Source organism: Sciurus vulgaris, assembly GCF_902686455.1.
Source record: "Sciurus vulgaris genome assembly, chromosome: 18".
NCBI lineage: Eukaryota > Metazoa > Chordata > Mammalia > Rodentia > Sciuridae > Sciurus > Sciurus vulgaris.
In genome coordinates this window covers 22,634,548-22,648,139 of record NC_136479.1, presented here as the reverse complement: position 1 = coordinate 22,648,139, position 13,592 = coordinate 22,634,548, and the positions used below count along the sequence as shown (strand labels likewise).

General features: G+C 45.7%; 1 protein-coding gene across 4 annotated transcripts in view; it reads right to left on the bottom strand.

Moving 5' to 3' along the window:
* Positions 1-5: 5 nt before the first annotated feature.
* The window catches only part of SRCAP (Snf2 related CREBBP activator protein), a 36,749-nt gene continuing 23,162 nt past the window's right edge, over positions 6-13,592 (bottom strand). For all 4 annotated transcript variants that reach the window (XM_079120922.1, XM_079120923.1, XM_079120921.1 and 1 more), the window contains 9 exons: positions 9,737-10,002; positions 9,414-9,616; positions 6,480-6,649; positions 6,126-6,322; positions 5,919-6,033; positions 5,475-5,594; positions 4,043-4,237; positions 3,809-3,892; positions 6-3,711 (listed from right to left, as the gene is read on the bottom strand). In XM_079120922.1, coding sequence (XP_078977048.1) covers positions 1,039-3,711; positions 3,809-3,892; positions 4,043-4,237; positions 5,475-5,594; positions 5,919-6,033; positions 6,126-6,322; positions 6,480-6,649; positions 9,414-9,616; positions 9,737-10,002 — 4,023 coding nt within the window. In that variant the 3' untranslated portion in view covers positions 6-1,038. The remainder of the gene's footprint in view (positions 3,712-3,808; positions 3,893-4,042; positions 4,238-5,474; positions 5,595-5,918; positions 6,034-6,125; positions 6,323-6,479; positions 6,650-9,413; positions 9,617-9,736; positions 10,003-13,592) is intronic.

Sequence of the window (13,592 nt, the reverse complement as noted above, 5' to 3'; positions counted from 1 at the left end):
TTACCTGGCTATAAGTCTTGCGGGACTGTGAGTTTCGGCTCCTGCCTCAGGTTTGATTTGGCTTGGGCGGTAGAGCTGACTCAGGGCTCCAAGCCAAGCCCAGGGGTGGGGTTGGGTGGCCAGCCACCATCTGAAGAGCCCCAGGAGCTGGGAAGGGGGTGTGGCTGACTCAAACCAGTTTGGCTAGGAGAGGAGGGGAGGGCCAGGGGATGAAGCAAGTGGAAGTAGGATGCCTGCTTTCTTTTGAAAGGAAGAGAAGCACCTAAGCAAGATGGTTAAAAGAAGGGAAAAGGCTGAGGCACTAGAGAATGCTGCGGGAAAGACAGAGAGCCAAGGGGACAGAAGGGAGAGAAAGAGTGTGTCTGAGTGACTTAAAACTGAGACTTTTGGGAAACACACCCTGCCAAATCAGATTTGCCAATTTTTCCTCTTCTTGAGGGTGATTTCTGCCTCAAAGGTATACAATCCTGGTTTAGAGACCACTTAAGTATGAGGGCCTTCCCAAGAGCAAGAGTAGAAAAAATGATGCCCAAGTTCCCACCCAACCCTCCACCAGACCAGAAAATCAGAAGCCTCCTTACGCGGATGCTCGTACAGAAACTAAGTTTATTATTTTTTTCTTCTTAAAAAAAAAAAAAAAAAAAAAAAGAAAGAAAAAAAAAGAGAAAAAGAAAAAAAAAAAAAAGAAAAAAGAAAAAGAAAAACTCATTGTAGAGAAGCCCCTCCCCCTTCCCCTAAGGGTGTGGGGCTATGAAGATAGCTGGGGAATCAAGTACAAGGGGGTGGGGACAGACTATCTTGCCACCCTTAACACTGCCCAGCCATGTGGGGTGGAAGGGAAGGGGGGATTGTGATGAGCCCCGTTTCCATGACAACCAGTTGCCTACCCCCTACTTTGGTGGAAAGAAGGGAGAAGGCCCTTATGTCTCCCTGGAGGCTTTCCCCCTCAAAAGACTTCAAGTAGTGGTTAACAGAGTCAGGCCTAGTCATGGAGGGAGAGCAGCCATGGTGGAAAGCCTAGGTGGAGGGGCAGCCCACTCACGTCTTGGCCTTTCGGCCTCTGTGACTAACGGTAGGGCCAGACAGGTGGGGAGGGGCACTGCTGCGCAGGATGCGCTGGTCCCCTTGGTTGGTGGTCCCAACAAGCCTGCGGGGGCCAGGCCGACGGCGTGGGGTCCCATCCCCTTCTTCCTCCTCACCTGAGGCTTCAGCCTCAGACTCCTCTACTGAACCCTCAGGCCCCAGGGGACTTGGGGGCTGTAGACGGCTCCGCTTTGCCAGCCCAGGACCCCCACCAATTGGGGCCCCTGCCCGTTTGCGAGGCACCTTCTCAGTCTCTAGTGGGGGGACTAGAGACCCTGGTCGCAGCCGGGTTGAGCGCAGTTTTGGGGCTAATGAAACCACAGGAGGTGTCAATTCTAATCCGCCTGGCCCACTATCTACTAAATCCAGATCATCCTGAATTACAGCCACCACCATGGACCCTTCACTTTTTCGTCCCCGCATTCCCTCTGCTTCAAGCCGCAGGCGGGCCAGGCGGGTAAGGGGGCGGCTTCCATCCTCATCAGAAGAACTGCCCTCACTCTCCCCCAGGCCCTGGGCTTGCCGCCGTCTCCCCAATCCACAGCTCTCAAGGACAGAAGAGCTGTCACGGTCCAAGACAGGGAGCTGGCTGGGCCGAGGCGATGGTGGATTCTTGGGAGGTCGGCCCCGCTTTCGCTTGGGTGGGGATGTTGAAATGGTGACAGTGGTGACAGTGTTGGCGACAGTAGCAGTGGGACAGGCTAGAAGTGGTAGGGGTGGTGGCAAGGGTGGTGGTAGTGGGAGTGGCTGTGTCCGGCTCTCTAAATTGCTGTCCCCTGGAGAGGACATAGTCCCAGGGATGGGCAAATCTCGTGCCTTAGGGGGCCGCCCACGTCTTCTTTTCTCCACAGGTGACAGGATGATGGGCTCTGGTCTATGAATTGACTGGGGTCCAAGAGGCTGAGGCCCAGGAGTAAGCTGGGGCTCCAGGACAGGCTCTGCAACAATTAGGGTCTCAGCTCCAGGGACTGGATCAGCCCCATTGGTTGTTCCCTTAGAGGTGGATGAGGGTGCCTCCTCAACCCCTCTCCTGGCATCTGCTGGAGACCTGTTCTTCTTGGGGGGCCTCCCCCTTCGACGTTTCACAGCAGGTGGAGTGATAGCAAGCAGTGCCCCTTCTCCATTCTCTGGGCTGCCCCCACCAGTCATTCCCAGCTCAATGTGACGACGAGCTATGAAGGGCTGCTGAGTTGGGGTGGGCAGCGAGGATGAGGGAGCAGCTTCACAGGGCCCACTGGTGGGAGGTGAGGATTCTGGCCCTGACAAGCTGCGGGTAGATGGGCTTCCTGGGCTGGCACTAGTCTCAGAGACCCCAGGTATTTGGGTGCTGGCAGTTCCCCGCTGCTGTCGCCTTCGCCTCACAAGTTCCTTTTCCTCCACCACAGTTACTAGCCGTCCTGGCAGCTTGCGAAGCACTTTGGGGCCTGGAGGTTGCCCTGAACGATCAGCCCCCTGACCCCTAATTTCTACATCAGCACTGGTGCGACGCCGAGGGGGTCGGGCAGGTGAAGGACCCTCAGGAGAGGAGGTGGCTGAAGATGAGGTTGATGGGGCTGTGACCTCAGCTGCAGCAAGTTCTTGTGGCTTCTCTGGGCTGGAGGTTGGGGTCTGAACTTCTACCAACTCTTCCAAGTTCCTGTCAGCCTCCAGTTTCTCCTGAAGTGGCTCATCAGATGTTGAGGGTGGGAGCTCCAGTCCATTGCTCTCTCTCAGACCGGAGGGCAACGCCTCACCATCAGGCAGCACTGTAAGGATGGTCCCCTCAGCAGAAGCTGGTATCCCCTGCTCTTGACCATTGGGGATGCTGTCAGCCTCCAAGGTTGGGCTAGGTGCAGAAGGGATGAGAGGAAGGTTCTTCTCAGACACAGGCATGAGCTCAACAGAAACTGGCAATAGATCCTTAGGGGGCACAACAGGAAGCGGGGAGATGTTGGAACTGGTCATGCCAGCCAGTTCCAGGGACTCCGTAGATGCTAATGCTTGTATACGGAGTTCTGCCTCAGGCCCCAATCCCAAAGAGAGGTTGGTGACCGGGGGAGAGATGGGCACAGAAGGTGAACCAAGCAGGAGAGGAGAGGAAGGAGTTGAGAGAGAGGTTTGGGTGGGTGGTGGGGTATGAGGTGGTGGAGGGGTACAGGCAGAAGGAGGGGTACAGGCAGGAGAACAAGAGGGAGGAATCTGTGGAGGAGTCGGGGGAGAAGGCAAGATATGGACAGGAAGAATGGTTACTGGATTGGGGGCTGAAAAGGGTACTGGGACAGGGACTGGGGAAAGAATTGCAGCAGGAGCTGAAGCTGGAGCAGGTCGAGGCCTAGGTGTTGGCCTGGGAACTCGCTCCCTGGCAGGGCTGCAGCGTGGAGGCGTGGAGGTGCTGCGGGTATGATGGGTAGATGTGACAGGAGTGTGGTTTGCCCCTTGAGTTTCAGCCCGGGCTCCTCGAAGACGCTCACTGACACGAGTCCCTGGCCTCTCAGGGGCCTTGACTTTCTTACTGCGCCGGTGGCTGCCTCCACCAGTCCCACAGGAAATCTCATCCCCAGCCCCTGACCCCTCCTCCTCTTCTTGGGGTAGACGGAACACCTCCTCCTTGGCTTGGTCCAGGTCTTTGCGGGCAGCTTCCACTTGTTCCTACCAATAACAGAACCCAAAGGTGGTCAGCAGGAGGAAAGCAGAGCAAGGAGTATGTAGAAATTAACAGCAAGCCTCAGCCACCAGAGATACTTACTTCTGCCTGCTTAAGCTCCTCTCGGCTCACTTCCTCAAGTGAGGCCTCCAGAAATTTCATGGCATAGCGCTCAATGGGGGTCAGCTGCAGGGAGGAGCAGAGGTGATGAACATGACCAGGGCTCTAGTACCCTAGTTTATTACCATCAGGGAAGACAGATTAAAAGGGTCCTGAGTCCAGGGGGGAAAGTTATGAAGGATGAAGGCAAGAACTAATAGGTCGTTCAACACTAACCTGTTCTACAAGGGCAGCAATCTCTTGCTCAGCCCGGGATATCTCCTCATCCTCAGCCCCAGGCCGACCAGGCTCCTCTCCCTCACCAGCAAGAAACCCATCATTCTCATTAAATTCTGCAAGTTCAGCCACTTGTTCAGCCTTGGCCTGGGTGGCAGCACGGATATCTTCTTCATCCTCGGCCCGACACAATGCCTATAAGAGTGTACAGTGGAAAAATAAAAACAAAAAACATAAGACTTAACTCTAGGAATTAATTTCTAGCCATAGAAATTAATAATTTAATTAATTAAATTATTAGAAATTAATTGTTTACATAAAACAAGGTGTGCAAAACAACTCAACCATCTAGAACCTCAAGAGTTACCAAAGCAACTCAGTGGTCCATATGGGATGAAACAGATTTCACTAGTACTCCCACTAGGGAAAACCACTAATTTGGAGGGAGGGAGGGAGAGGGAGAAGGGGAGAGGGGGAAAGAGAAAGAGAGAGAAAGAGAGAAAGAGAGAGAGAGAGAGAGAGAGAGAGAGAGGGAGGGAGGGAGGGAGAAGGAGGGGGGAGAGAGAGAGAGAGAGAGAGAGAAAGAGAGAAGGGGGGGAGAGAGAGAGAGAGAGAGAGAGAGAAAGAAAGACAGACAAGCAGTCATAGAAGTCACAGATTCGAACGGCTTTTTTTTTTTTTTCTTTTAATACCGTGGATTGAATCCGAGGCCACTTAACCACTGAGCCACATTCCCAGTCCTATATTTTATTGAGAGGCAGGGTCTCATTAAGCTGCTTAGTGCCTCACTTTTGCTAAGGCTGGCTTTGAACTCGAGATCCTCCTGCCTCAGCCTCCCGAGCTGTGGGGATTACAGGCATGTGCCACTGTGCCCAACCAGGTATTATTATTAAAAACAAAAAAGGTTTCCAAGAGCATGTTATGCTTCAATGCTTAGCAAACAATGTTTCATATCACATACAAGGTGGCACTTACAAGTACTACATCACTTAATCATAAAAGTTACTATTTCCTTCCCATTCCACTTAAGTGGAAGGGTTCAAAAAGTAACAAATTTGTGATTTGGCTTAACAAATGCAATTATTAAGCACTGCCATTGAGGCAGGAAGATAGCTTGAGTCCAGAGTTTTAAGCAGCCTGGGCAACACAGCAAGACCCCCATTTCAAGAGGTGGCGGGGGGGAGGAGCAATGGCACTGCTGGAATGTGAACCTAGGACTCAAGAACTCCAAACCCTGTTTTTTTCTTATTAAATCATGTGAACCAATAAGCAATAAACTTAAAACTATCAAAGGCTGACTATAGTCTAGAAAGCAACAGAAACAATTCTTTCCCCCAAACTCAACCTCCTAATGAAAGACAAGTAATACTTTAAGTCATAGCTCTATTTTAGGACTGCCTGCTCTTTTTTTTTTTTTTTTTTTTTTTTTTACCTGCTCCAGAATATGGGTTTGCTTGCTGGCCACAGTCTCTTCTTCCTCCTCAGGGGCAGAGGGCACAGATGAGCCAGATGGCTCCTCCAAAGGCATATCAAACAGCTCTCGGATGGTCTGCTATTAGAACAGAAGGAAAAGTATCAGCCAAAAGAATGCTAGTCAGGCTGGGGATATAGCTCAGTTGGTAGAGTGCTTGCCTCACAAGCACAAGGCCCTGGATTCAATTCACAGTACCTAAAAAAAAAAAAAAAAAAAAAAAAAAAAAAAATGCTAGTCCCAGGGCTACAATTGTGAAGTTGACAGCTCCTGAAAATATCATACATACCACTAGTTGAAAAGTAAGTCTGTCAAAACCAAAGCAGCAACTCTTTAATAAGCAGAAGTAGTTTCTACTGGCAAAGCAGTTTTCTTCTGCCTATGCTAAAAGATCTTATTATGTACCTGTTTAAAATAGGCTGTGGTGAAGTTGCCTCCTTCAATGGCCATGTCTCCCAACATTCTCTTCTGATTTGCTTTTTTTAGGATGTTCTCCTCCACTGTCCGTTCACTGATAAGTCTAAGAGATGGAGATCAGGTGTAAATAGCCAAATATATCAAAGAAACCCTATCAATAAAAAAGAAGTAAAATGAGAGAAGACTGGGTAATACCTATAGATGTGGACATCTCGAGTCTGGCCAATTCGATGGCAGCGATCCTGGGCCTGAGCATCCATGGTGGGATTCCAGTCGCTGTCATAAAAAACAACAGTGTCTGCTCCTGTCAGGTTCACGCCCACACCCCCACTTCGAGTCGAAAGGATGAAGCAGAATATGCGTTTGTCTGCATTGAACCGTTCCATCAAGGCCTAGAGGGAAAGGAAAAAAAGATGGTATTGGGAAACTTACCCCCCTCCACCCCCAAAATCTCTTAAGTCTTGGGAGGGTCCCTTCTAGAAGCCCAAGGCTTGGGAAAAGGAGAGAGAAGCTGAAGAGCCTCTAAAAGGCTACAGATGCCTGGGTTACCTGTCTCTGTTCAACTCTAGTAGACCCATCCAGACGCAAGTAGAGGTGGCCATGGTAGGTGAGAAACTGCTCTAGAACATCCAGCATTCGGGTCATCTGGGTGAAGATGAGCACCCGGTGGCCCTCTGCCTTGAGCTGCCGCAATAGTGCTGCCAATGTTTGCAACTTTCCTGAAGAGATATGAAGGGGTACAGGGAACTAGCTACAAGCTGGAATGGGAGAATACTCAAGGCTGTGGTTAAAAGGTAATCAAAAGGGAATGGGGGTGGGGGCGTAGCTCAGTGGCAAAGCGCTTGCCTAGCACATGTAAGGCACTGGGTTCCATCCTGAGCACCACATAAAAATAAAGTCATGCTGTCCACCTACTACTACCAAAAAAAAAAAAAAAAAGTAATCAAGGGTAACCAGGTATAGTGGCATATGCCTGTAAATCCCAGCAGCTCAGAAGGGTAAGGCAGGAGGATTGCAAAATCAAGGCCCTAAGTAACTTAACAACTGTCTCAAAAAAAAAAAAAAAAAAAAAAAAAAAAAAAAAAAAAGGGGGTTGGGATGTGGCTCAATGGTTAAGCATTCCTGGGTTCAATCCCCTGTACTCCCCCCTCTGCCAAGAAAAAAGACAATCGAGGCTTTAGGCCAAGTTTTCAATTAGGCTAGGGAATCAAAAATATTTAATTCCATACTTTTTTCCTCCCTTTAAAGGTTCCCATCTTCAGAATATTTCTAGGATCTATCTTCTCTGAGTCTAACTAGGGATGCAAATATTGACAGATCATCAATGGAATGAATACTCAGTGGTTTACGAATGAGCAAGAAATCTGGTAAGTACGATAAAAGTTATACCAACTGAAATCAGATGATTCACAAGGTAGACACTGATAAATCTATGGTCATGACTTCTATAGAGATTTAAGGTCACAGTTCAAAAAAAGAGCAAAGTAGGACCTTAAGAGGTTATCTAGTATACCTCCCATCAACACAGAAATAATTTATACAACATTTCTGAGAAGATAGTTTGAATTTGTCCATGCTAGCACCTGAGTTATATACCTGGCCCTCAGTTTAAACACTTTGAGTACTAGGTATTGAACCAAGTGATGCTTAACCACTGAGTCACATCCCCAATTCTTTTTTTGTATTTTATTTAGAGACAGAGTCTTGCTGAGTTGCTATGGGCCTCAATAAGTTGCTGAAGCTAGCTTTAAACTCATGATCCTGCCTCAGCCTCCAGAGTCACTGGGATTATAGGCGTGTGTCTTAGTACCTGGCTGGTTTTAGTTTTTAAATTTTTTTTTAGTTGTAGATGGGCACAATACCTCTATTTTTTATGTGATGCTAAGGAATGAACCCAGTGCCTCACACATGCTAGGCAAGTGCTCAACCACTGAGCTACAATCCAGCCCTCAGTTTTACCACTTTTAACAAAGGTTTTCAATTCATCTACTCTGGTTTCAAATGTTTAAAATCTTTTTAGAAAAATATTTATTGAGCTGGGCACAGTGGCACATGCTTGTAATCCCAGCAGCTTGAGGCTAAGGCAGGAGGATCACAAGGTCAAAGTCACCTTCAGTAACTTAGCAAGGCCCTAAGAAACTTAGCAAGACCCTTTCTGAAAATAAAATTTTTTTTTTTTTAAAAGGCTGGAGATGTGGCTCAGTGGTTAAGCTCCCAAGTTCAATCCCGGGTACCAAAAAAAAAATTTATTGCACACATATGAATAAAAATTCTCGTTTTCTTACACTCTAAGACATAGGAAACCTCCAAATATATTACTATAAAAATATCTCCATATTTATGGCAGAAACTAATCACTACTGTTCAAGAGCCATTATTTGGAACAGAACCTGATAAAACATTGTGGATACCTGGCAGAGAGCCTTTGAGCACAGGGGTAGCAGGCCCCAATCCAACCAGAAAATAAATCATGATTATTCTAATAAACCATGGTTGTTCTTTGCTGTTCCCTTTGTCAGTGATTGCCCTACAGCTGTTTACATGGCTCAGTATGAACCAATGAGTTATGAAGTAAAGTCAATGGAGAGGGCCATCCTCCCTGCCAAAAAAAAGACTTACTAGGATTAAGTGTTTTTATTTCAATTCCATAATTCGCATTTAAAGAATTGGTATGCTACCTGGAGCAATGGCAGCTACCTCAATACCTTGAAGAAACAAGCAGAATAAAAAGATAAAAACTAAGGATGGTATGCAAGGTAGAAAGATTAAAAGTTTGTAGGTTGGTGAAGATAGCAAGCTGCTGAACCCAAAACACACTAGTGTTTCTCATTAACAATAAATGCCCCTGTGGTTTAATTCACTGTTAGCTGGTTCTGTTACTTGCAGTCAAATGCATTCTATCCAATACAAGGATTCCTTTTTTCAAACCAATATTAATTTTGTTATTTTTTAATTTTGGTACTAGAAACTGAACCCAGGGTCACTGAGCTGTATCTTTAATCCTTTTTATTTTTGAGACAGGGTCTCACTAAGTTGCTAAGGCTCGCCTCAAACTCACAATTCTCCGGCCTTAGCTTCCCAAGTCGCTGGGATTACAGGTGTGTGCCAACCATACCTAGCAAAAAATTATTTACTGTACCGTCTTATACTACCAAATACCTTTTCCCCATAAATTTAAAAACCATGCTGTGCAGACTCACTCATTATTGTATCCAAGATAATTTGCAAAATATGATAAATGTTTGCAAAACAATCGCTGTGTGAATAAATCAAAGAGCAGCATACTTTCAACTTTCAAGGAAGTCAAATTCATGAATGCCATAAATCCATCAGAGGGCCTATAATTCTCCATTTTACCCATAAGCATAATCTAAAAAACTGCCTATAATGTACAGAAATTCTGAGAGATATGATGTGTAATATTCCTCAGATGTTACAGTCCTGCTACAAGATCAAGGGTCCTGCACTAACCAATGAACTCACCGCAATCATACTGGATGAGTCTCAAGTCAGGGAACTGGGTGCGCATGTTACACACAATACGGTGCAAAGGACGAGCCCGGGGCCAGAGCTCAGAGGCCAATTGTTCCTGGAAGGCTGCCTGACGAGGGGCCAGCCAAGGAGGTGGGTGGCAGGCATGCAGGGAAGGGGGAGGTGCCTCCACAGGAGGCATGACAAAGATGAACCTGTGAAAAGGAAGAAGGCAAGCAGTGTAAGAGACGGGACTCTGAAAAACCCCAAAAGTTAGCACCTTCACCAGCCCTAACCTCTATATCCACTCCCCATTAGCACTTAGCCCTGCCAACCTCTCAATGATTTCTGACAGCTGGTCTAGTCGCTGCTGGGGAAACAGTACAGCCCGGTGGGCAGCCTCGGTATAAGTCCAAAAGGTGGGGTGGCTGGGGCCAGGAGAACGAGGGCCGATGGGGCTGGCAACAGGTTGGGGCAGGGTACAGAAATCCAGGACTTCAGTCCCATACACAGGTGCCAGGGCCCCATGAGCCTCACTAAGTTGGAAAATCCGTTCCAGGCGTTCAGACCTCTGCCGCTTCCGCTTTTCCTCCAGAGACTCCTATGGATGAGAACAAAACAGAGAAAGTAATCATTGTTCTCAAGAGTTCATATCAAAACCTTACAGTATTTAAAAAAAAAAAAAAAAACAAAACCTTACAGAAAACCTGATGGTTCTTCCCAAATGGAAATAGTCTATAGAAACCATGAGATCCAAAAGTTATACTATACTTTTTGTAGTTATTCAAGCTGTCAATGACAAGTGTTCCTTTTTTAATGTTAACCAAAATGAGTAACTCTATACAAAAGAAAACTCATCTTCCCTTGTAAGCTACCAAAGCAGAATGCCTGAATATTCAAAATTAAGATCTGCGTATCCAAGAGTTTTGTAACATGGATGGTTTGTGAGAATTTTCCTATGTAACACTGAACTCCAGAACACCTAACTTAATTCATCTTCTTGTGGGTCCAAAACATTAGAAGCCTTCCTTGAGCGGGGGGTGTGGCTCAGTGGTGAAACACTTATTACCATATTCCAACCCCAGCACTGAAAAAAAATAAAATAAAACAAGAAGACGTCTTCAAATCACTGAGAAACAAAAGGGCTAATCAAATCCACAGCAGGTTTTTGCCAAGAACCAGAAAGAAATGGGGTGGGATAGAAACTGCTAACCAGATATTTAGGAGAGAAAAAGGACATCCTGACAGTTAGGAAACCTGTATGACTTTGACCCAATTCTTTCCTATCTCTGTGCTTCCAGTTTCAGTCTATAAAACGACTAATTCTCCTTTGTAAAAGCATTTACCATGCTTGTAGTTTTACATTTGCATGATTAATGTCTTTTACGAAACTGTTAAGATTCATATAAATGAACAATATCTGGTCTTGCTCAAAATGAACAAAGTAAACTGGATCCCAGGACTTGGTCCTGAAAAAGCAGTGCCCCAAATACTTGTTTCTAACTACTATCTTAAGCTTTATTTCCTGGCCTGAGGTACTCTAAGTGAAGAAGGAAAATGTCCTAACAGAGGAAAAACAGTAGCAAAATATTTGTAAACCAGACATCTGAAAGGGGACTTGTAACGAGAATATTAAAGAATTTTTACAACTCAGTAGTAAGTCAAATTCTCTATTTAAAAATGTCAAAGGATCTGAACAGACATTTCTTTAAAGATATACAAATGGTCAAAAACCACATGAAAAGATGCTTAGCATTAGCCAACAGGGAAATGCAAATCAAAACCACAGTGAGATTCCACTTCAAACCCACTAGGATGGCTGTAATTAAAAAAACAATAGAGGTTGGTAAGAATGTGGAGAAACTAAAACCCTCACAGACAGAAGATATCAAACAGTGTAGCCACTTTCGCAATTCCTCAAAACAGTTGAACAGTTACCATGTAACTAGCAATTTTCTTAGTCTACATCTAAGAGAAATTAAAAACCTATGTATATACGAAAACTTGTATATTAAAGTCAAAGAAGCATTATTCATAACAGCAAAACAGAAATAATCCAAAGTCTCCATCAGCTGAGGAATGAATACACAAAACTGTAGCATATCCATACAAAGGGATATTATTAAACAATAAAAAGAAACAAAATACTAATATATGCTACAACATAAGTGAATCTGAAAAACATTATGCTAAGAGAAAGAAGTCATTCTAAAAGGATTATATATGAGCCCACAGGCAAACAGAAACAAATAATAAATCAATGGTTGTCTTGGGACAGGAGGAATGGAGGGGTTGGGAAGCTAAGGGGTGCAAAGTTTCTTTCTGAAGAACCATGGAAAAGTAATAAAACTGATAGTGGTGATAGTTGCACAACTCGCTGAATATACTAAAAACTACCAAACTGTTTGCTTTTGTTTCTTTTTTGCTATGTTGGTGATTACACCAAGGCTTTCCATGTGCCAGGCTTCTCTACCATCGAGCAACAACCCCAATCCTGAAGTGTACATTTTAAATGGGTGAACTGTAAGATTATTTACACCTTAAACGGTTTAAAGAAAAAGATATATTGTATTGAGAAGCTACTATCTACTTGCAGAGCAACCAAAATTTGGCATGAACCACAAGGAATGAACCCAGGACCTTGCACATGCTAGGAAAGTGCTCTACCACTGAGTTATATCCCCAACCCTTTTAAAAAATATTTTTGACAGCATCTTGCAGCCATACATAGTAACACACTCCTATAATTCCATCATCTCAGGAGGCTATGGCAGGAAGATTTCAAGTTCAAAGTCAGCCTCAGTAACTTAGCAAGGCCCCATGCAATTTAATGAGACCCTGTCTTCAGGGAAAAAAAAGGGGGGGGAGGGGAATGTGGCTCAGTGGTTAACAGCCCCTGGGTTCAATCCCAGGTAGCAAACAAAAGTTTGGTATGTTGCTATGTTGCCCGAGCTGGCCTTGAACTCTTTTTTTTTTTTGGATACTGGAGCTTGAACCCAGGGGCTCTTTACCACAGACCTACATCCCCAACCCTTTTCATTTTTTGAGACAGGGTCCCACTCAGTTGCTTAGAGTCTCAATAGGTTGCTGAGACTGGTCTTGAACTTTTGATCCTCCTGCCTCAGCCTCTCAAGGTGCTAAGTAAGATTACAAGTATGCAGTTACCCCCTACTTGGCTTCACTCTGTTTTTAACAAAATAGGCCCAACACAGCAGCATTAGGAGTCAGTGGCTCTGGTAGAAAGTAGGAATAAGCAGAAGCTCTAATTCAAAAGACAGAGGGCCTGGAGGAATTCGATAAACTAAGTACGTATAGTAAGGGGGAAAATATGGCTATCAAAATGCTCATGAGCCAGGTACGTGGCACACTCCTATAATCCCAGCGGCTCGAGAGGCTGAGGCAGGAGGATCACAAGTTCAAAACCAGCCTCAGCCATTTAGTGAAGTGCTAAGCAAATCAGTGAGACCATGTCTCTAAATAAAATACAAAAAAGGGCTGGGGATGTGGCTCAGTGTTTAGGTGCCCCCGAGTTCAATCTCTGGTACCAAAAAAACAAATTGCTCATGGATGGCAAGGTGTGGTAGCACACCCCTATAATCCCAGAAACTCAAGAGGCAGAGACAGGAGGATTCCAAGTTTTAGGCTTTAAGCTAGCTTCAGTACTTTAGTGAAGCCCTAAGCAACTGAGGACTGGAGATGTAGTTCAGTTGTAAAGTGCCCCTGGCTGGGTTCAATCCCCAGTATCCAAAAAAAAAACAAAACCAACCCACACAAAACGAAGAGATCACGCACGGTGACACATGCCTATAATTCCAGCTACTCAAGGCTGATGCGGGAGGCCAGGCCAACCTAGGCAACTCAGAAAGACCTTGTCTCCAAATATAAAAAGGGCTAGGGTGATGTAGCTCAAGTTATAGGTGCTTGCTTTGTTTTGTTTTTGTCTGGGCTGGAGTAGGTACCAGGGATGATGCTGGGGACTGAATTCAAGGCCTCATGCATGCTAGTCAAGTGTACTACTGCTGAGCTACATCCCCAGCCCAGGAGAGGGCTTGCCTAACATGCATGAGGTGACTTGGGTACAATCCCCAGTATGGGAGGGGAGAGAGGTATATTCAAAGAGACAAGTGTGGTAAGTGTGCACCTGTAGTCCCAGTTACTAAGGAAACCAAGGAAGAGGGATCTCTTCAGTCC